This window comes from Esox lucius, chromosome 24 (genome assembly GCF_011004845.1).
Source record: "Esox lucius isolate fEsoLuc1 chromosome 24, fEsoLuc1.pri, whole genome shotgun sequence".
NCBI lineage: Eukaryota > Metazoa > Chordata > Actinopteri > Esociformes > Esocidae > Esox > Esox lucius.
In genome coordinates this window covers 10,049,048-10,072,527 of record NC_047592.1, presented here as the reverse complement: position 1 = coordinate 10,072,527, position 23,480 = coordinate 10,049,048, and the positions used below count along the sequence as shown (strand labels likewise).

The 23,480-nt window shown below is 44.8% G+C and overlaps 2 protein-coding genes and 1 non-coding gene across 12 annotated transcripts; all 3 read left to right on the top strand.

Annotated features, from left to right (window-relative positions):
• The first annotated feature begins 462 nt into the window (after nucleotides 1-462).
• Nucleotides 463-6,699, top strand: si:ch211-119e14.1 (protein tyrosine phosphatase receptor type C associated protein). 8 transcript variants are annotated; one of them, XM_034290582.1, is made up of 4 exons: nucleotides 464-2,418; nucleotides 3,363-3,452; nucleotides 3,738-3,882; nucleotides 4,487-6,699. In XM_034290582.1, the coding sequence occupies exon 4, from the start codon at nucleotides 4,492-4,494 to the stop codon at nucleotides 5,098-5,100; it is 609 nt and encodes a 202-aa protein (XP_034146473.1). In that variant the 5' UTR covers nucleotides 464-2,418; nucleotides 3,363-3,452; nucleotides 3,738-3,882; nucleotides 4,487-4,491; the 3' UTR covers nucleotides 5,101-6,699. The 8 variants fall into 8 exon arrangements, with proteins under 8 accessions (XP_019899101.1, XP_034146473.1, XP_010886142.1 ...); XM_010887840.4 differs by lacking the exon at nucleotides 3,363-3,452 and adding an exon at nucleotides 2,712-2,762; XM_010887838.4 differs by lacking the exon at nucleotides 3,363-3,452 and adding an exon at nucleotides 2,712-2,781.
• Nucleotides 6,700-6,779: 80 nt separating this feature from the next.
• Nucleotides 6,780-22,204, top strand: dtx4a (deltex 4, E3 ubiquitin ligase a). Of its 3 annotated transcripts, XM_029117636.2 has the most exons (10): nucleotides 6,780-6,935; nucleotides 7,467-7,588; nucleotides 7,889-8,118; nucleotides 8,288-8,502; nucleotides 11,124-12,276; nucleotides 19,316-19,377; nucleotides 19,720-19,881; nucleotides 20,005-20,387; nucleotides 20,509-20,598; nucleotides 20,717-22,204. In XM_029117636.2, the coding sequence occupies exons 4-10, from the start codon at nucleotides 8,295-8,297 to the stop codon at nucleotides 20,945-20,947; spliced, it is 2,289 nt and encodes a 762-aa protein (XP_028973469.1). In that variant the 5' UTR covers nucleotides 6,780-6,935; nucleotides 7,467-7,588; nucleotides 7,889-8,118; nucleotides 8,288-8,294; the 3' UTR covers nucleotides 20,948-22,204. The 3 variants fall into 3 exon arrangements, with proteins under 3 accessions (XP_028973469.1, XP_028973468.1, XP_028973471.1); XM_029117638.2 differs by lacking the exon at nucleotides 6,780-6,935 and having other exon boundaries at nucleotides 7,034-7,588; nucleotides 11,163-12,276; XM_029117635.2 differs by lacking the exons at nucleotides 6,780-6,935; nucleotides 7,889-8,118 and having other exon boundaries at nucleotides 7,033-7,588.
• trnaa-cgc lies at nucleotides 6,837-6,908 on the top strand. The gene has a single exon. It is a non-coding gene; the product is annotated as a tRNA-Ala (tRNA).
• Nucleotides 22,205-23,480: the final 1,276 nt, after the last annotated feature.

Below are 23,480 nucleotides of genomic sequence, written 5' to 3'. Positions count from 1 at the left end.
AGGATTGCCCCACAGATGCTCAGTTTCAGGGTGTTGGCAATCTTCTTATGGCCATAGGCCATCTTTAGAACAACAATTCTTTTTTTCAGATCCTCAGAGAGTTCTTTGCCACGAGGTGCCATGTTGAACTTCCATTGACCAGTATGAGGTAGTGTGAGAGTGATGACACCAAATTTCACACATACCGTCTCCCTATTCACACATTGTAACAACCTTGAGACCTTGTAACAATGAGTCACATGACATCGGGGAGGGAAAATGGCAAATTGGGCCCAATTTGGAAATGTTCGCTTAGGGTTGTATTCACTCACTTGTTGCCAGCGGTTTAGATATTGTGTGTTGAGTTATTTTGAGGGGACAGCAAATTTACACTGTTATACAAGCTGTACACTCATTACTTTACATTGTAGCAGTGTCATTTCTTTCGTGTTGTCACATGAAAAGATATACTCAAATATTTACAAAGATGTGAGGAGTGTACTCACTTTTGTGAGATACTGTTCCTTGCTTAAGAACTTCACATGCATGACGCAATTTGTAGAGTGCAGAGTGCTTGGACAAAATTAGAGCAGTAAAAGCTGATGTAATATCATACTTGTAGTATACGGTCTTGTATACCATGGCTATCAGCATTCAGGATTTGAACTCAAACACTGTCTTTGTTTTAAAACACTTAACTGTAAGTTGCTCTGGAGAAGAGTGGGTGCTAAATGACAATGGAAATGTGACTTAAATCATGAATGTTATAATACAGGATAAGCATGCTCCCAAAGTGCTTCTGTTCCTGTGCCCCAGTGTTGAGGAGGCATCTTTTCTTTGTCTTGCGAAGAGAACTCAATGAAAATTCTCTATGGAGTGTCCTCCCTCAATATGTTGTTGGCATTCCCACTAACTCCTGCCTTGACAGAAACTAGTGTCCCTGGGGCCAAAAATCTAAACATTTAAAATAACAATATAAAAAGGTAATTACATTTTGCAGACACTCTTGTCCTGTTTGCACTCTGGGAGGAGGTCACTGTGCAGTTGTAAACCATGATGGACATGTTGTGGAGCGGACTGGCCATTCTGCAAAAGAAGAGCAGCTCAGTCTTGTTAAGGTTAAGCTTGAAGTGGTTGACTGACATCCAAGAGATTGTGGATCGGGCAGAAGATATGTGACAACAATGTTAAGCTCAAATCGAAAGCACACAATGACAGCATGGAATTCAAAAGAGGGTGAGGGACATATAATCTCCAATTTGAAGTAACAAGTAGCCCTACGATGCCACTGAGGCAATCCAGATGCTCTTGGACTATGGGGAATCATTCAGATGAAGAGATAGCAGCCACAGTAAGCAGTATTCTCTTGGGAAATCCATGCCTTTTTGACAGCAGATCGACAGGCCCAAACACTACTAGATAGCAGGGCTGGGAACAAAATATTAGAAAGATTGCAGCCATGGGCTTGGGGGTGACTGTAGAAATGACTAGGAGATTCGGCGGGCAGGGATAGGAAAGAGACACAGCACAAAACGGACAGCATTCCTTTTTTATATCCTGGGAAAACAGGTAGGTTGTAGACCTATTTGTCTGAGTAGTTAAATACTAAATCGGCCTGTATGTATTTCAGCAGTTAGTTTTAGCAGTTTTTTTTTCTACTAGCCAGTGGAGCGCATAACAGGATGTGGTCCAAAACTGAAAGCGTATGAACTCTGTGCTTCTGTTTTAAACCTGCCCATGTTCCATCACTCGCATCCTGTCTCAGGCTCTGCACTTCATATATGTTGAATGGTTCAGCACGGGTTCATCTCTCAGCATACAGTGTTTGGACACCCATTTATGGGTGAATTTGTCCAAACATTTGACTGGTTTTGTACATTTCACTGTAAATGGAGGGAATCTGCTGCATTCACTTCAAACTGCTGTTTTTCAGAGCAGGGGATTATTTACAGAATCACCAGTTCGGCAGGTTACTCTGCTCTGATTAATTGGCTCTCCATCTGTGGACCTTAAACTTTTTGTCTGTTCATTAGTGGGTTTCTTCACCGATGTTAACCTGCCATGGTAGAACAAATCATTTCTGAACATGTCTGAAGCTTAACCACACTCATCTACACTGTACACCAGCTGTACCCCAGCTTCACCCCAGCTTCCTCTTTCTATTTGTGTTCAAAACTTCCCTTGCAACATTTTAAACATCATGCGTGAGGTAGTGATTTGATGTTTCTATAATCAAGTAACATCTTCTCAGTTCTCTCCACCCACAGTATATCCCTCTAACGTTATAGGTTTTGCACGCCCATCTGTCAAGTTTCTGCATCCACATTCTTGTTTAAAAAAAGTGCCACTGCTCACACACGCCTATCACCTCTTCCTGCCTGGTCGGGTTTTCTCTGCCTTTTGAAACCATCATTTAGGCTATTCTGTAGCAAGGCTTTGGTGAGTGTTCATTTACAACTTTTACCCAACCCTTCATAGTTCATCAAATCCTTTTTGGTTTTAGCATTTTAAGCCGTGGTTCTGTTTTAAATGTGCTCTTCCATCTTTACGATATTTTACGCTGCTTGTCACAGCTCTACACACCACTTGTCTGTCCTTCATCTTCACCCTTCCCTCAGTCATTCTCTCAGCGTTGCTTACCTCCCACCACTGTTTCTGTCTTTCCATTGTGTGTTTTATTGTTTCTTATATGACAGCTCAGGTTTTTGTCTCCCCTGTTTATTTCCTTTCAGAACTCTGGTAGCAAGCCACTAAATGGAAGAATTGCATTTTGGGAGTTAAGGGTGCGGTTCATGGTTCTATGTAATGTGGGCCTTTTATTTAAACATATACATTATATTTGCTTAGCCTGTGTCTGTAATACACATAGTGGTATTGAGAGATTATGTAGACAGCACCCCCCCCCCCAGTGAGAGGCTGATTAAGCACTGCTCCATGCCAATACATACCCTGCCTGCACAACATGGGAACATCAGGGGACATAAAAATCCACATAGGCTTAGTTTTGTGATGTGCATCAATGTAAAGGCATTGTAGGATGGGAGAAGAGAACTGACTTCAACATGCAAAATGTTTCGGCGGTCAGGTAAAATTCCGTCACAAAATACAGCGTAACCACACACTGGAAACCTGTTGCATAGCCTCTTTATTATACTAGTGAAACTTTTCTTTGTGACCGTTAACTGCACGAATCTGGAGGTTAAAATACGCTCAGCGATTAATGTGCATTTTAAAATCTATTGTGGTGGCTGGCTTGCATTTGCATTTGACATGAATATTCAATACGAAGAGAGCAGGACCAAGAGAGAATGTTGGTTTCCTGTTAGTCACAGAGTCAGAATCAGGGTCTTACAGGCACTTCCTGTGTCTCTGTGGTTATGCAGCTACGGTGACAGAACCAATCAATACAACAAAGGGACAACAACTACCATGGCACATCACCGGACAGAACCACACAGAACATGTTACAACCAGTCAGTGTGATACAATATTATAACATTGATTGGCAGGGTTCAGTCTACACAAAAAACAACAGGCTTATTTTATCCTGTAAAATGTTTTTGCTCAAAGTTTAACTTTAATGCATATATTTCTAGTTTGGGTGTAGTTATCTATAGGCCTACTGATGTTAATTGGCTGCATGGATAAAGAAATTGAAAGAAGCTGCGTTGCTTGTATGGAAGGATAATGTATACAGCTCAACTACACTGATCCCATTTGTGGCGGTAAAATGCTAACATTATCTTGTTTCTTAACAGATCCAGTCAGTAATAAATCTATGTATGGATCAATTCAAATTTAAAACAAATATATTTGCCCACACTGGGATGTGACCTGGATCCCTACTACGCCAACTTCTGATTGAGCAGAGATTTCTTCAACATTCTTTCTGAGAACTAAGAGGTATGTTGCAACATCGAATATGGTGATTTTCTTGATGATTTGCGGAATATTTTCACACTAAATGTTGTCAGATGTTCTCAATAACTGGTTGTTCCACATAGTAACAATGACTGCCACCAAATGCTTCCTTATTCACGATTCACCACTGTGGATGAATGTTTGCCCACCCAGTGATATTTGTGAGTTAATGACCAAGAACTGTTCTTTAGGTCCTGCCACAACATCTTTATCAGGTTTAGGTCTGAACAACTGGGATAGTCCAAAATGTGTCTCTTTTTTATTGCTTTTCGGTCATTTGGACATAGAAATGAATGTGTGTCACTGCTGCAAGGCCCAGGGTCAGCTTCATCTCACAGATGGATGTTTTACTTTTTATTAATGATCTAATAATGAGCAAAATTCATGCTTTCTTCAATTAAGGCAATATTTCCATTGTTACATCCTCACACCTTCACCACTATGTTTGATCGTTGATATGGCATCCATACACAGGCAGGCATGTGATATTATCTCCCCCAAAACAATTGCCCCATTGGGGAAATAAGGAATTCTCCTCAGTATCAGAAAATGCACACTAAAACTCTTCACACTGTTTCTCTCCCAGTAGTCATGTCAAAAGTCATAGACGAGACATCCAATAGTGTCGTCTGGACCCTTGTCATAATCCTGGTGATCCTCGTTGTCCTCCTGGTCTACCTGTACAAGCGACTGAACCGCCAGACTAATGACCAATACACCATCCACAACCTGGTCTATGGGGAAGGTGGCGCCAGGGACAGGTTGAGGAACTGGATCCGAGTCCTGGAGGTTCGGTTCGGCCGACGACTCTGGCTTCTCAACGAGAGTGAGGGGGCTGCCGGAGAGGACGAGAAAGACGAAGAGGAGGATGTGGAACGGGCGAGCGTGGGAGGGGACAGCCAGGGAGGTGATCAGGAGGGCAGAGGGGATGATTCCTCGGATGACTACTCTAGCTTGGAGGGCTGTGACCTTAGGGAGAGAGTGAAGCTCGCAGAGGGGAAGGAGGAGAGGGGAGGGAGTGTGGGGAGCAAGCCGGAGACGAGTCGAGACGGCGGAGAGTGTGAGGAGGGAGCAGTGGGAGGACAAGAAAGTGGACGAGGAGGTTTGCTGGTAGATCTGCACCCATTCTCTGGTAGCGCCATCTGGTCGGGCGATAAGGGCGTGGGAGATGGAAACATGGAGGATGTGACTGCATTGTGAGGGACTGAAAAAAGAGGGGGGGGGGTACAGGTATTAGCCAGAATAAAGGAAACACCAACATTGTCTTAATATGTTGTTGGGCAGCTTCAGTGTGAAGGGTGTCTGGAACTGTTGGAGGGATACAGCACAATTTTTCCATGAGAAAATTTGGAATAATTGTTATTTGGTGTTTTTGTTGCTAGCGGGGGGGGGGGGGGGCTCCAGTGTCTCTCATACAATTTAGGATGTAGGAATTATTTTTGGTATCCGCTCATGTGTTCGATCTGTTGAGTTCTGGTGATGGAGCTGGCCATGGCAAATGCTTTACATTCGATTTCCTGCTCATCAAGTCTATCACCTCTCGTGACCTTTGAATGTGAGCAGTGTAATCTGGAAAAAAAACACTTCCATAAAGAGGATGGAAATGCTTCGCCATCAGCATGTCACCATGTGACCCTAAGCTTGATAGGGTGTTAACTGCTTAATTAAACTCAGAGATCCAGTTGCGTTTGTAAGCCCCTGTGTTAGATGTTTTGTTGCTCCAAAAAAGAATGCAAATGAGGGCGCGCCCTACTGTAACAATGTTAGATGAGAGTGTCTGCAAAATTACTTCAATGTGAAAATGTGTCCTGTGTTTTGTCAAGAGTTACCTTGATGCCGGCGGTTGCCCGCAGCTCCATTGTATGCACAGTGGCAGTGCATGACAGAACATGCACTTTTGGTCATCATGCCCTTTACAATTTGTCATACTAAAAGACATTACAATAATTCTGACCTTGATGTTGTTTAAAATAATTGTGAGCAAAACATTTTAAATGGCTTTGCACTGTGCATTTCAGCTGTGCATTTTATCTGCTTACACTAATATACTCTACACCTGTGTATGTGTATAGATTCCTTCACAGACAGTTATAAAGATTTAAGATCTGAGCATGAGTGAAAACGACTGTAAAATTATTCCTTAGTCTGCTTTAAATATGCTTATGTCAGACTAAGTGAGAGGAACATGGGATTTCCATGCAGTTATGTTAAAGTTGAACATATTAATTCAAATTGCTTGATTATTATACTATTGTACAACAATCAATGATGTATCCCAGACCACTCTGTATTGTCCAATGACTACATAAGTAATATGTTAAGGAATCCTCATAGAAACTCACACACATTCCTAGAATATATTATACAACATAAACAAATCGAAGGCAAGTCAATAAAACACAAACTCAACACAGTAGACAAACGCAGAGGTTATAAAAAGGTTATTCTGCTCTGTCTGTAAACTCATATAAGTAACAAAGGAAATTATTTTATTAGATTATAATACGTTAAAATAATATATTGAGCAGAGTTGTTTTGAAATGATTGTTTTTGCAAACATGTTTGTGATGATTTATGAACAGCTATTCAGGTAATGCTTTACTTTGTTCTATAATGTTTCACCGGTAAATCACTGTCAGATAACAGGCTAAAACGTTTTATCGTCTCCCATTGCTGTATTCATTTACACGATAGACCTACTGTACTATAGTACACTCATACCTTTAAGAAACTGAAAGATAAACGTATTTGCATGTACATGCTTAATTTTTTAAATAAACATTTAAAATCCAAAAAATATATTTTGTAAACATATTGCTTTTTCTGTGGCCTGCATAATTATTACTGTAAGCTATAATAAATACTATTTATCATTGCCATTAAACATGCCACTATATCCTTTATATACCATTATTACTGCCCTTTTTGCAGACAATGGGGATGTAGCTCAGTGGTAGAGCGCATGCTTCGCATGTATGAGGCCCCGGGTTCAATCCCCGGCATCTCCACATTTTCTTTGAGACTACAAAACCGCGGTGCGAATCTTTTCGATACAACACCAACAACTATTTTAAGTGTAATTCATCCTACCCCTTAACGATACATTGTTTTATATGTTATTTACTGTCCAGAGTCTCTATTGGACGCCAATGAGGTTGTAACAGGGTTGTCGGTGGACGCCGGTGTACGCTGCTTGCAAAAATGTGCTTCCTTGTCATTAATGGGCGGAGTATTGGTCCCTGTTTCTGGAATATGACTGGTTACTTTACCTATTCCTGGTAGATAGGGCGGGGTGAAAAGCTTGTCCAAGGACTCACGCCAACATTTTCCTCAGATACAATTATTTTTGCCGGGGAGGGCCCACGGAATTATTTTCAGTGGTCCCTCTTATAAATGCAACCCACTCATAAATCCAAGACACATCATGGACCAATTGCACGACATGGCTGTGCAGGCCCATTTGCGCTTTCATAGAGATTCAAACAAATAGCCCAAAGCTCTATGATCAGGGCAATTATGTAACGCGAATCCGTGATTTTTCTCTGAACAACTGTCTTTTCTAACAGAACCTGATGGATAACCGCTAAAATACCATAGCCTACACTGGATTGGCTTTGATTGGAGGTAGCGGGATTGGCTTTGATTGGAGGTAACGGAAGGCGAACTAAAAGTAGGCTACCCGCAATTGGTAAATATGTCTATATTAATTTACTTTAGGCTATAGCCTACCTACAGTAGCCTACAAATAAGCCCATAACAGGCCTTTACTGTTAAGTATGTAATAAAGGTGTGGAACTCGACAGTTTATGGCTTTTTGATATTTTCAGAGACCAGTGGACGTTTTAGTATTTTAAATAGAAAATTAAAAATAACACCACAAGGAGCTGAATATAGGCTACATTGTCGCAGTATGAAACTACATTTAGCACTTGTTACAGTATCTTACTTGACCAATGTATCATGTCTCCATCCTCCGTACACACTACAGCACACAGCATCTTCACACACCCAAACCTGATTGTGCGGTAGAAATGATTCCAGTAGCCTATTCTGCACGTCATTTTTTTCTGCATGCATACGGACCAAAATGCAAGGAACCTGCTAGGTTTTTTGCCCTGATTTTTGACATACGGTTCTAACGATTTATTGATTCGCTTGAACAAAGGAACGAAATGTTGTTGTACCTGTAGGCTACACTACATGATATCAACATGGAAGGTAGGCTCCACATGACAGAGCTGCACTGTTACAAACATATTTCGAAAGCCTATCTGGTATGGCTCAAGATGGATGCAGCCACGCACAGAGATGTGCGCACAATAGGACGTTGTTTAAAAGAAAACCAAAAGAATTGCACATAAACGCGTATTTGTGCTTCATTTTGCAGGAGTAGGATGTTACTAGCATCCGCCGTGGTGGTATGGGAATGGCTGAACGAACACGGGCGCTGGCGGCCATACAGCCCGGCGGTCTCTCACCACATCGAGGCAGTCATCCGCAACGACCCACGGGGTGGTAGTGTTGTCTTAGGCCAGGTGGACGCTCGCCTCTCGCCTTACATCATCGACTTGCATTCCATGCACCAGTTCCGACAAGACACAGGTAAGACTAATGTGACTGACAACCATGACATTTGTTTCGAGGGGATGTACATAGACCCAGTGCCATTACGGTGTCATTACCTCAGTGAAACCGATGATGTAGCATAGGCTAAAATACATTACAATAGCCTGCACTGGGCTCATTTAGCCTACTACATAATCTAATACGTATTCACGTTTGAAATAACAACAACCTTTATGTTCTTGTTTGATGCGTCATCTTATGCAGACTAGCTATAGCCTAGCCTATGTGTGCATGTACAATTAGGCACTGTTGTTGCGCGCCGAGGTTTTTTAAGGCCTTGTTTGTTATCCGCAGTTGCCTTCATTATTCCAAACGAGTTTAATTCGTTTTTCTCATGATAATGTGTTTGGATTTTCACGAAATAGTATTTCAAAAGACTCTATCAACGTTCTCACTGTTCTATTTCTATTTTGGATCTGGATAACATAGTCTGGAGATAGATAGATGGAGGGAGTTTTGTATTGGCCACATTAACCCTAATTCCCTGCATCACTACAATGTTACAAAATGCTTCAGCTTTTGCTTTTCCACGACTTTTGCAAGTGCTGGCTGCTCTTCGGACATGCTGTGACATCATGTAGTAAACTGAAGGATATCAGTATATTGGATATATATCTGAAAATACGTGCAAAGCGTCTGAATTGGCCCTGGACAACTGTATTTAAGTGGGCCCAACCAATTTGCACTTATCAGGGAGTGCAGCTGTCAGTAGAAGTCCTAATCTAGGAGCCAGTCTCTGAGGCTGTCCACATGCGGCCCGTTCTGATCTAAAATAAAAATGACTTCCCTAAATCACCACTCACAATGACGAGAAGCCAGGAGTTTTTTTCTCCTGTTATTTTTCATGTTTTACTGAATATTTACAGTGAGGGCTCTTTCAGCTTCTCTGTCTCACTTCCTCAAAGGCTGTGAGTCTGAAGTGTCACAGTACTCGGCCGTGAGTCACTCTTTGTAGAGATCTATAGTAGGCCTATATATAGGCCACAGTTATGAACGAGTGGCCCAGGCCTCTCATTGCAAGTTAATATGCGAAACATAATCATGAATAAAGATGAGAAGGTTGAGGGGGTTTTGGGTCAATTTTAGCTTAGTTCCCAGTGACCCCTTTTGTTCTCTTGTTATTGTGGATCCGGGCCACTTTGATCAACAGTATGTGTTCTGTTGTAAGCAGAGGGATCCACAGACTCTAACGACATCCTAAAACCACGCATACAAGATACCTGTAATCTTAAGCTTCGCGGTGCAGCTGCACATCCCCATGGTTTCTCTCGGGAGCAACTCATGTCCAAACGATACCTCCGTAGAAGTCCTGTGTCATGTCTAACTGACGTCTGGCTGATATGAACAGAGCAGAGCAAGTTTAGGTGAAGTGCTGCCGTATCTGAGCCCTACTCCACCCAAAACCCTCCGAAATGTGCCTTTGTATATGTGCCTCATTTTAAGGCTGTTGATGTTATTATGTGGAATGACCCTCACTGTGTTGCCCGAGTTGTACGAGTTGTGCGGTGAAGTGAAGTCTTCAGACTATGAAGGAAAGCGAGGGACTACATGAAGGGGGAGAGTTGTCAGTGGGACGTCTGACTTTGGCAAAGACCACCGCCCCCCTCTCAGCTTAGTTTGACAAAAGCTTTAAGTTCAGCCTTCCTGCTTCCCAGACAGAGATAGTTTTGGGGCGAGGGGGGTAGGGTGTCCCAGGCCCAACACTAGTCAGAGAGGGACAAGGGGGGGGTGATGAATTTCAGAAGTCTGAGGTCATTAGGGAAGGGGGGCAGCTGAGTTCAGATTTAATGAAATAATGACTCTGTTGCATTCCAGGCGTTGTTGTGTTGTCAGACCATACTTCTGTATGTGTTTTTCAAGTATAAATGACATTCAAACCCCATTGTTTTCCACACAATACTGCAGATAGAGATTATATTGTGTGTCTTTCTCTTTGTTTAAACAGCCTTTCTTTCTGTTTTAGTACGGCCATTTTATTACTGTCATGCTCACTACAAAAATACTTTTAGGTGAAGCGAGTGAAACCCCAGACAATTTGCTTTAAATCTCAGGTAATAGGAGGACAGTTGAAATGGTCAGGGGTTTATTGAACCATCTTTGAGTTTAGTCTGTGCACTGGATGGGAAAGCAAACATGACCAGCTCTGAGCCCGAACATGGCCAGAGACCAATCACCATTCAGAACACGGTGTGCTGTTTCCAGGGGCAACCTGTTAGCCTGTTTGCCCAAATTCGTAGCGAGCACACACACCTTGTCTACAACAAATATTACAACCGGAACTAAAAGACATCAAACTCCTTTAGCTTGGTATCAGTCAACAAACCCTAATTAAAAAAGTAGTAGTAGTAATTAAAAAGTAATTAACAATCTAGTCTTTCCCTTTTTTGACACTTTAACTTGTCATATCAAGGCACTTCAGTATGTCCCCTAAAAACAGAAACACAATTGTCTTACTCACTTCATTACTTCATTCATTACTCTGCTGGGTGCCATTGTAATGGTAAATGTAATCAGTGTTGTGAGTGTGTGTGTGTGTTTTGCGTGATCAGTTGACCGGTCTTCTGGAACAGGTCCCTTTTGTGTTCCCCTCTCCGTAGTTCTGTGGCGTGACCCTCGTCTCTCTACCGTTACCCCAGGTACCCTCAGACCCGTCCGCCGAAGCTTCTACGACCCCACGTCCGCTCCGGGTCAGGGCTGGCTGTGGGAGTGGGAGAACGACGCCGGCTCGTGGACGGCGTACGACACGGAGGTGGGCATCGCCATCCAGGCCGCACGCGACCGTCAGCAGCCCTGGCTGGACCTGGCCCCGCTGGGCTTCTGCTACCTCATCGACTTCCAGAGCATGACCCAGATCAACGGGCAGACCCAGCGCTGCCGACGCATCCAGCGACGCTCTGACCTGGCCTACCCGCTGGTGTCAGGGCCCCTGCCCAAGTCTCACCACGCCTGGGGGCCAGGCCCCGGCGGGCTGCTCGGGGTGGGGGTTTCCGGACTGAGCATGGGGGTCGGTTCGAGCGGGATGGGCAACGGGAATGGCAGCGCCTACCCCAGCGGCGCCCTTCCGGCTTCCGCCATCACCTCCCTGGGCCAGCCCTGCGCCTGTCAGCAGTGCATGCTGGTCCTGAGTGTCAAGGCAGGTGCCATGGCAACGGCCCACACCCTGGGAAGGAGGCCTCCTCAGAACAAGCCGCCCAGCCCTAAACTGGGCAGTAGCTACTCGGCGATGGGGGGGTCCTACTCACTGACCCTCCCTCGCCCCCCCTCCTCTATGGCTAGGTCCCTGTCTCCGCACAGGACGCCCGTGGGCGGTGCTAGCGGTGGCATTGGGGTCGGAGGCGGCGGCGGCTTTGCCCACTCGCTCTCCCTTCTGGGTTCGGCCACCGCTGCCCTTTCCCTCTCCTCCACCCGACCCCCGCCCCCGCCTCTGCCCCCACTTCCGCCTCCTCCCCCACCTCCGCCCTCCTCAATCGCCTCAAACAGCGGCACCCTTCCTCCCTCCTCCTCCTTCACCATGGCGTCCATGGCGTCCTCGGCCCCTCCGTCCATGCCGGCTCCGCCCCCTCCTCTCATCTCCACGGCGGCGTCCTCCTGCACCCCCTCGCCCTCCGCCCGTGTCCTGGGACCCGTGTCTTCGGCGGCGGCGGCGGCCTGTGCCGCCCCCCTGCCTCCACGTGCCAGCCTGGCTGGGCTGAGCCGTCCCGCCCTGCAGCGCATTGCCATGGCCCAGTCCAGAGCCCTCATCGCCTCCGGGTGAGTCATCACTCCAGCTGCAGTCCACTCATTATTACACCAGTCTTATCTTCTTATATGATAAACCCAGGTCATTATTACACCCGTCTTATCATCTTATATGATCAACCCAGGTCATTATTACACCCGTCTTATCATCTTATATGATCAACCCAGGTCATTATTACACCCGTCTTATCTTCTTATATGATCAACCCAGGTCATTATTACACCCGTCTTATCTTCTTCTATGATCAACCCAGGTCATTATTATACCCGTCTTATCTTCTTCTATGATCAACCCAGGTCATTATTATACCCGTCTTATCTTCTTATATGATAAACCCACATCAGTATTACACCCGTCTTATCTTCTTCTATGATCAACCCAGGTCATTATTACACCCGTCTTATCTTCTTCTATGATCAACCCAGGTCATTATTACACCTGTCTTATCTTCTTATATGATAAACCCACATCAGTATTACACCCGTCTTATCTTCTTCTATGATCAACCCAGGTCATTATTACACCTGTCTTATCTTCTTATATGATAAACCCACATCAGTATTACACCCGTCTTATCTTCTTCTATGATCAACCCAGGTCATTATTACACCCGTCTTATCTTCTTCTATGATCAACCCACATCAGTATTACACCAGTCTAAATTTGTCTAAGTATGTGTGGTATTTAGCTATAAACGTCTACACATCTCAACTCCTGTCTAAACTCTATATATTGTTTTTCATGACATCATCTGCACTCATAGAGTGCACCCTCATAAAACAATGGACTCATTTAATCAGCTAATTTATTAATATATATTTTTGATATTTAAAAAATGAATTACACTATAAACTCAGTGAGTGTAGATGACATTATGGAACTTCCGTTTGAAAATCTGTTTATCATATAAGGCTACCTATGGAATATAAAATAAAAAATGTTTTTCTAACCCTGTGGTAGTGAGGAACATATTCAAACCCTGGATGATAACTAGACTCCAAACAGATTATACACATGCCTTTGTTGACAAGAAACGTGATTTTGACTAGCCCTAACAAGTTTAAATGTAATTAACTTTTCTGTAAACCTATGCAACTTTCCTCAACTAAAGAATTCCTAATATATAACTGCTTTGGTTGCAGTCGAAGCTAACCAGAGTCTGGTTACTGTAACGCGTTAGCTGCTTGTGGCTTGTTAATGTTAGACTAGCATGATAAAAAAGTATTTCCATGGATTCAGCTGATACTGCTAGTCAAGATCCAAGTGCAAATTACCTACTTTTTCAGAGTAAAATATATTGTTAGCAAGCCATCTGATATTTGCCATCTATATTCCATAAAGCGAGGTCTGCTGCGCAAAGTCCTTTTCACTTTCCTTGGACAAGCTACTGTATGCAAAGGGTAAAGCATAAAATTGACACAGGTTCCAGGACCAAAAACCATAGATTAAAAACCAAAATTAAATAATTATTATTTATTACTAGTAATTGTTATTTATTACAATATTATTCTTTATTACAGGGACAAATTTGTTCTTTTATGTACATGGGGGTGGGGTGTGTCCCCCCCCAGGAATTACACCAGTTCTGGTTTGTGGTACATACTGTATATCTGCATGTCTCAAGCATAAGAACAGCCCTTAGGTTGGTATATTGGCGATACACATAATCTCTTTGTGCCTTATTGCCTAATTGTTAACTGTCTGCTTTGAGTCCTGAATACGGATTGGCTAATAGCCATGGTATATGTCAGCAGTAAGGCACAGGGTTGTGGTATTTTGGTCCCATACCACACCTCCTCGGTTTGTAACAGACGTCGTCCGAGTACACAGTTCCCATGCTGAGATACAGACAGTTCCCATGCTGAGATACAGACAGAGACAGGGGTTCTCAGGGCAGCGGCGGGGGGGGGGGGTACTGTTGTAGCGACCAGCCCATGTTTGAGCCCTGAGCGACTGAGGCTGTTCCACTGCGTGCCACCGTGGTGCCGGCTGGGAAGTCGGCCCAGAGAGGGAGTGTGACATGGGTGCGGGGAGGGTGGGGGTGATTGGAAGACTTGAGACTTGTTGATAGGGGAAGTTTGGCAGGGGTGGGGGGGAAGTTTGGCAGGGGTGGGGGGGAAGGGGGAGAGCTGGCTTGTCTGAGGCAGACGTCTCCAGTCTTTTGACACAAAGCAGCGTCTCAGTTTGAGACGTGTGCTCAGCGCCTGAGGGGCTAGCCAAACTACCACAGTGCTTTAATCAACTGCGTCCGTGCAGATCTACAAAGGGCCATTGACCAATGTTGATGGGTAGGTTTGTGCGGTGATGCCATAACAAGTCATTCCTCAACCACGTGTGTGCGTCAGAAAGGATTGGACAGGTGGATTTAACTAGATATGCTATAATAGCTCCAGTTTGGAAAATAGTTCTGCATTACTTTTGCACTTTTGTGCCTTATTACTTTGTGCCTGGGGGGTGGGATTGTTTCAAAATCAGGCACAAGAGACTACTTTGGTGTGCCTGCAAAAGAAAGCAGGTATAGCTTTTAAAGTAATTTCCATTCTGTTCTGTTTACTCATGTTATGTTGTGCCATACGTCTGTTTGATATCAAATGCATGAACACCTCAAACCTGCATTTCAAACAGCCTACTATTTAAAATATGTATAGTGTGATCATCTGAGGAGGATGGGCTAGCCAATCAGGGGTCTACATTAATGTTTTATTGCCCATACAGGGGATATAAAAAGTCTACACACCCCTGTTAAAATGCCAGGTTTTTGTGATGTAAAATAATGAGACAAAGATAAATAATGTCAGAACCTTTTCCACTTTCAATGTGACCTATAATGTGAACAATTCAAATCACAAAACCTGGCATTTTTACAGGGGTGTGTAGACTTTTTATATCCACTGTATATGCACACACTTTTCTGTTTGCGGGGCACACCCACACCATCCTAACATTGAATTTTAAGAGAATTAACTGCCATATTAAGTAAACCGTTCTAGCCATATTGTAACTATAGATCATATTTAAAAGTTGGTAAACACAGATACTTAGCATTTATATAGGCTTATTGAGAAGTTGCTAAACTGAAGATACATTGACAGGGAGAGTATCACTTTTGATATAGTTACAGTTACAGGTGCTGTAATTGTAAGAGAGTGTAGCAAGGATTTTGTGTTCGCAGTTTGAGGGCATTTTTCACTGAGCGAAGAGCTAAGGACTTTACACCAGACAGTAGCTTCTTTAAGTCTGGTGTCAGAAGCCAGGAGATGTACAGCATTGTCATAGAAGGCCAGCTTGTGCAGGGTTGATTATGTCTGGATGGCTAGTGGAATTGGTATGTACTAATTATGGTTTTATAAAAATAAATTTCAGGTTAACTTATTTTTGTTTTTGAGGGGGCGTTTCAATACTTTTTTTTTGTGATTGAAAATATGTTTTCCAAGGGAATCCACTTAAATAAATCCTCTTTGATTGTTTCTGTGTTATGTTCACCTCAGATGGTAGTAGTATGACTCTTCTTGCTACTAGCCTGCATTCATAACAGATCCTAAATAAGTTGGGTGTAAGTATATAACACAGTAATGCTTTGAAGTAAATGGAAGATTTAGGTGACAACTTGATTAACTAGGATTTTGGATTTGGGCCAAAGAACTCGACAAAAACTTTTTAAAATTGAATAAGGAAAACCGAGTTGACCGTGGCAAACAGTTAGTCAGTAGACTCCCAATGCCAAAACGTTTGGAGAGGTAATGTGAAAGAGATTTAATACGCATCCCTGTCATTTGAGCGACAGGTCATTGTAAAACACTACACCATGATTGTTGGGTGATAAAGGGATGGTTCTGTATCTACACAAGCCGTTGTCAACCCAACAAGATTGTTTTAAGAGTATTTTCATATTTCCTCTGGGAGAACTGAGATTGCCTTCATCAATGGAATGGGAGCCGGGGCATCAGGTGAACTTTGTAGGCTGTGAATGAGCTAAGACGTCCCACTAGTAATTCCAAATAAACTGAAATATTCTTGTGAACCAAGCCTTCAAATGTGCCCTGGCCTGACATCTGTCCCCAGGTGAGATGCCTTCGTGTTGTCTTGTAGGGTTTTCCGTGGCCACGCCTCCTGGTGATGTCACAGGTCAGCGTATGCCGTGAACTCCAGAGGTTTTTGAACAGAGACGGTTTTGTTTTCCAGCCAGTTGAAACAGCATAATAACTACTTTGATTTGAGAATATCACCGTCCTTGGCGGATGAACCATTTAGAAATGAATTACTCACATATTGAAGCTTGTGACACGTAGATGTCCCCAGACCAGAGATGGAATGTGGTCACCGAGGCCAATAGCCAGGGCACTAAGTCCATTCAAGCAAGTAGCCATTTATAATGCTCCAAAACAAAAATTGGCACAAATGCCAAGAAAAACATAATTCATAGTTAAAAGTAATAGAAAAGTAATCAAGCGCGCCTCTATTCTGTCCCTCTTCTCCTACCCTTTGTTTGTGTTCGCGTCCTCAAAGTGACCTTTTGGTCCGCCAACCACTGTTGTAGGTAAATAAAAATAACAAACATCTGTCAACCACTTACGTGTCAGGCAAAAAAATAAACACACTGTAATGTTTTATCAAATAATACCTTTATTACTAGGTTGTAGGAAGTAATTTGGTATATTGCTCAATTGTCAAATGGATTTTGGCACACCTTATATTTTTGGTAATCTATCTGATCAATTTATTCATTTATCTGCCTCATGATGGCTTGACACTTCTTTCATGTGAATATGCAATTTCCACTTTTAGTGCCTTGGGATGTTGTTGTGGACTTTTCAAAATGATGTACACATTACAGTTTGATAGTACTTTTATTTATTGGGTATTTAGTGAAAAGAAAATTACAGGACTGACGTTTTTCAGTAGCGCTACAGTATGGTCATCTAAACATGACTTACTAGAAGAAACGGTAAACATCATATCTTGTGGGTCTGTGAAGAGTGTTTTGTGTACGGGCCGGCATGTCTGACTACTCTCAGCCCATCACAGCACAGAAGTCTGTATTATTTCCATGGCTCTCTCAGGGGACCAGCTATAAGGCAAACCAAATCTTACAAGATTAGCCCGGGATCAAACGAACATGACTGAACCACATAATTAACTGCCACATCCCGGGGCTCCTCGTCACCTCCTCGCTCCTCCCCCTCCTCGGCTTCGTCGCTCCCTCCCTCTCCCTCCTACGCTATCTTTGGCCTCGCACGTACGCCCGTGTTTCCGCTGCTGGATTTAGAACCAGGGCGGCCAGCGGATTGGCCACCGTTTCAGCCTGGCATTCGTCAACGCCTTAATATCTGGGATGAGAGGCCACTGGGCTAAGTCACTCAGTCACTTTGTTTACCACAGTGACGGGTGGTGATGGTGGGGGTGACCCAGTGAGCCGCACGGTGTTTCCCATCGCTCACACAACTTTTCAGATAGGGTCAGATACGTGGCGTGAATGTATGGCGGTGATGACCACTGGCTTGTTTGGCGGAGACAAATCAGTAGCGGGATGAGTGTTCCAAGTAAGTGTTCAAAGAAGGCCCGATAAAGCTTTAAAACTGATTCTAAAAGTACCAACGAGGATGCCTCTGAGTTATGGACTTTGGGTGTGGATGGATTATAGCTCAGCAAATCCAACTATAGTCAATGAGGGATCCCCAGTTAGGCAGGACTCAAACGCAAGGCTGCCAGATATAAACCAGTTGGAGAAGGACTAACGGGATGTTTGAGTTTCTGTGGATGACTCACTGGACTGATTAATGAGGTGCCCAAACCCCCATTTTACATATCTGGACCTACAAGACGATATCGTTCCACGGCACCTCTTTCTCCTTCGCCCCTAATCATAGAGTGATGTAGAACTGGGACACCATGTGGATGCAATGAACTCTCCGGCAGAACAGATCCGGTTCCGCTGAGATTTCAACTACTGACATCGATACTATCCCAACTCTGGTTTCATATGGTCGACGTCAAAAGTAATATCACTCAACTAATACTTTTAGTTAATCCCCCAAGACTGGTCGCAGCTCCTGGGGTACGTCACGGACTCCTGTGCTCTGGGGGAAAAACGGCTTTACGTTCTGGTATCCGGTTGCCTGACACAGTGATGCTCTTATCGACAGGTAATCCCGGCGTTGTGACGTAGACCTCTCCTGAGACTAGAGGTAAATCAACACAAGGAAAAGGAGGGATTATGCCCAGAAGAGCCGGCGGGAATAAGACAAGACGCTCGCATACCTACAGACCCTGCCTGGCAAACGAGGAAATGCATCATGTCTGAGTGAAAGGATATGCACAGCTGGGATTCTTCTTTTTTAATATATATATATATTTTTTTTTTTGGTTGAAGAGAGGGTTGAGAAAGATTTGAAGTTTGGAGAAGGGGTAGTGAGTAGTGTCTTTGGGACAAGATTTGAGTTAGTACGGGAGGAGTTTGCGGATTCAGCTTTGAAACGAACCCAACCAAGTCAAGATGACCGTAATCCGACTGAACACAGAGTAAGTAGTGGTTCTGACTGGGTCATGTTTAGAAGAATGTACAGTCCCATTGTATCTTTCCCAACCTGGGTTTTGAATTATTTTTGAATTCCTGACCGTCATATTTCGATAGGAGTCATATTCCATTTCTGAGTTGATCTGACGACTAAACTGCGAGAAGTCATTCTCTAGTTCACCTTGTAAGCAATCCGCACATTGCGAATTTGGCTCAGCTCTGTTGTTTACAGACATGGCTCTGTAGAACTGGGTTGTCGAAGTGGCGCTGTTCCATTCTGTGTGCTACTTAGTGCTCGTGACTTGGCAAAAGCTCTGACCCGCTAAGACGGCGTGACCCTTGACACAGAAAGCGCCCACGACATCATGGTTGTTGGTTGCATGCCTTTTCCGCCTGTGTTTTACCTGTCACATGGCAGCGGTCACTGTACCCCTTATCCAGACCGTGTGGGATGTGCTGTCTTCCGCGTTGGTCCCAATTTAATGGGTTACATTCCGTGTCTTCTGTGTTTAACCCTGGTGTGTCTGGCGTTTCAGGGTCCCCACGGTTCCTGTGAAGAACCTCAATGGATCTAGCCCTGTCCACCCGGCATTAGCAGGTAAGGATCACATAGTCTTCCGGTCAACACTATTTAATAAAGCAACTTGGAAGTTGGGCGGCCATGTTGCCTAGTCAGACTGTTGGAGGAACATGCAGGCCTACCAGTGTGTCTAAATGATTTTCTGTTGTTCTGAGTTTCTCGGCCTTGATCAATTGACGGTCGGTTTATCTAATAGGGGGAGACAGTTTCCCAGAGAATCATGCTTAATTAGTTAATCAGTGTGACCCATATGGTCAGTGAACGTGTCTTCTGGTGGACCAGACGGTGTCTGCCTTGGCTGAGCTCAACAGGCAGTGATGAAGAAGTGCTCTCACGGCTCCCTCTGCTGGTCGTGTCCAGGTATCACAGGAATCCTGATGAGCGCCGCGGGACTCCCCGTCTGCCTGACCCGCCCCCCCAAGCTGGTGCTCCACCCCCCGCCCGTGAGCAAGAGTGAAATCAAGCCGGTGCCGGGCCTCGGCCACTGCTGCCGCAAGACCACCAAGAAGCAGGCCCGCAAAGGTGGGTGCATCACACGCCACACACCCACCACGCACACACACACACACACAAAGAACATTACGATCCATCACAGAAATGAACCCGCCGCAATGCCCCCCCCGGCCCGCCCTCTGCTCCCCCCAGGCAAGACCCCCGAGGAGGTGGTGAAGCGGTACCTTCAGAAGGTCCGGAACCCGCCGGAGGAGGACTGCACCATCTGCATGGAGGCCCTGGCCGGGCCGTCTGGTTACAAGGGCCCCGGCGTGGGAGGCGTCTCGCGGGCCGAGTCAGTGGGACGCCTGGCCCAGTGCGGCCACCAGTACCACCTCCAGTGCCTGGTGGCCATGTACAACAACGGCAACAAGGACGGCAGCCTCCAGTGCCCCACCTGCAAGACCATCTACGGCGTGAAGACGGGCAACCAGCCGCCGGGCAAGATGGAGTACCACGTCATCCCCCACTCGCTGCCGGGCCACCCCGACTGCAAGACGGTGCGCATCATCTACAACATCCCGCCAGGCATCCAGGTAGAGTTCCCGGCCCCGGACCACGCCGACGCGCCGTTCCGGTCGAGGCCACGGTCCCCGCCGTCACGGTCCACACGATTTCTGTTGTGCCCTAATCTGAAGCTTCCTTCCCTTTGCCCAGGGCCCGGAACATCCGAACCCAGGCAAGCCCTTCACGGCCCGGGGGTTTCCCAGGCACTGTTACCTGCCGGATAGCGACAAGGGACGCAAGGTAACGAACACCAGCCTGTCGTCAGACCTCAGATCTTCCTGCTGTTGGTTTTTCTTCGTTGCTGGTTTTGGTGGAACAAATGACTGGATTATGTGGCTGTGTTTTTTGTCTTTGTCAGGTTTTGAGGCTGCTGCTGGTGGCGTGGGACCGCCGGCTCATCTTCTCGGTGGGCACGTCCAGCACCACGGGGGAGTCGGACACGGTCATCTGGAACGAGGTGCACCACAAGACGGAGTTCGGCTCCAACCTGACAGGCCACGGCTACCCGGACCCCGGCCACCTGGACAACGTCCTGGAGGAGCTGAAGGCCCAGGGGATCACCGGGGAGGAGTGCCTACCCAGGGACTGAGCCCGGCGCCTGTCTGACTCTGGAGGGACATTCAGCTGCTTGACGAACACACACACCCTCGGGAGAGACTGTGGGACCGACGCGGGTGGACAAAGACAAATTCATGTTTAAACATTGTGTTTTTTTTTTAGATCTACTGAAATCAACACAGGGTGGTGCGACTGAGACGCCCACTGAAAACTGACAGCCTGAAAGACCGCATACGACACTACATGAAAGGACCGCTGAACAGATGAGCCAACGGAAAGGACCAGCTCTGTAAAACAAATAGAGAAACAGACGAGTGGACGTCCTGGCTGTTGATTCTGGAGACACTAACTGAAGAACAGTTGGCCCGGCCGCTGCATGGGTCAGTTGTACGGTGGAATGTTTGTTTTATTTTTTATTTTTCCTGCTCCAGTATTGGTGGCATCACAAAATGTCATTCAGTGAGACTTTTGAGGCCGCAGTGCGTATACAGCTCAATGTTGGACAGGAGTTGTCGTTTAAACCCGCAAGAGCTCGACAAGAATGTACTAAATCTGAATTGGTCTTTTTGAATTCAGTGGTGAAGTTTACTTGAGCTGCTGTGAGTGTTTGACAGGGGTGTTAATGGGGATATGCTAAATAGACTGAAGGGAAGAGGTCAAATGAAGAAGGAAAGGATAAGGCTTGAAGTGTCCACTGGCAGCGTGGTAAAGCAAATCTCTTGTTAAAGAGAACGTCAAACGTATATCATGTTTATGACTGGACACGTGAACATGAGTGTTTACTGCCCTCTAGTGGTCCTTACTGAAAAATACATTCCCTTTTCTCTAGGTTCTCGTCAGTATTTTATGAATTGCTGTATCATTTTTGGAAAATGCGTTGTTGTAAATTTTTAATAGTTGATAAATATTGGCTCGGTTGAGTTTATATCATTTTTACATTCCATTTTGTTCTGACTTTTTAACATTGTACATTGCCTATTTGATTGCTATAGCATTATTTTATATGTGGCATTGTAAGGAGATTAGTCAAGCATAAGTCTTCTTGGGAGGACTCAGTATTATGAGCCATTATGTGTGTGTATGTGTTTAAATGATTTTACCAGCCATTGATTTTTGACACATCTTTTGCCAATTACTTTCAGTATTAATGATATAGAAATCCTCTTGAGAGTCCTCAGACAATGGGTGCGTCTTAATAGTCTTATGTACAGTGGGGAGAACAAGTATTTGATACACTGCCGATTTTGCAGGTTTTCCCACTTACAAAGCATGTAGTGTGTCATTTTTATCATAGGTAAATCCAGAAAATCACATTGCATTTTATTGCATGACATAAGTATTTGATACATCAGAAAAGCAGAACTTAATATTTGGTACAGAAACCTTTGTTTGCAATTACAGAGATAATAAGTTTCTTGTAGTTCTTGACCAGGTTTGCACACACTGCAGCAGGGATTTTGGCCCACTCCTCCATACAGACCTTCTCCAGATCCTTCAGGTTTCGGGGCTGTCGCTGGGCAACACAGACTTTCAGCTCCCTCCAAAGATTTTCTATTGGGTTCAGGTCTGGAGACTGGCTAGGTCACTCCAGGACCTTGAGATGCTTCTTACGGAACCACTCCTTAGTTGCCCTGGCTGTGTGTTTCGGGTCATTGTCATGTTGGAACACCCATCTTCAATGCTCTTACTGAGGGAAGGAGGTTGTTGGCCAAGATCTTGTGATACATGGCCCTATCCATCCTCCCCTCAATACGGTGCAGTCGTCCTGTCTCCTTTGCAGAAAAGCATCCCCAGAGAATGTTTCCACCTCCACGCTTCATGGTTGGGATGGTGTTCTTGGGGTTGTACTCATCCTTCTTCTTCCTCCAAACACGGCGAGTGGAGTTTAGACCAAAAAGCTCTATTTTTGTCTCATCAGACCACATGACCTTCTCCCATTCCTCCTCTGCGCTGGCTTGATCAGGGGGACCTCGCGTGCGCTGCATGATCATAATCCATGACGGCGTAGTGTGTTACTAATGGTTTTCTTTGAGACTATGGTCCCAGCTCTCTTCAGGTCATTGACCAGGTCCTTCAATGTAGTTCTGGGCTGATCCCTTTTCACCTCGTGGGGCATCCTCATGATCATTGATGCCCCACGAGGTGAGATCTTGCATGGAGCCCCAGACTGAGGGAGATTGACCGTCATCTTGAACTTCTTCCATTTTCTAATAATTGCGGCAACAGTTGTTGCCTTCTCACCAAGCTGCTTGTCAATTGTCCTGTAGCCCATCCCAGCCTTGTGCAGGTCTACAATTGGTCTTGGCCATTGTGGAGAGGTTGGAGTCTGTTTGATTGAGTGTGTGGACAGGTGTCTTTTATACAGGTAACAAGTTCAAACAGGTGCAGTTAATACAGGTAACGAGTGGAGAACAGGAGGGCTTCTTAAAGAAAAACTAACAGGTCTGTGAGAGACTGAATTCTTACTGGTTGGTAGGTGATCAAATACTTATGTCATGCAATAAAATTGTAATTAATTATTTAAAAATCATACAATGAGATTTTCTGGAGTTTCTCACAGTTGA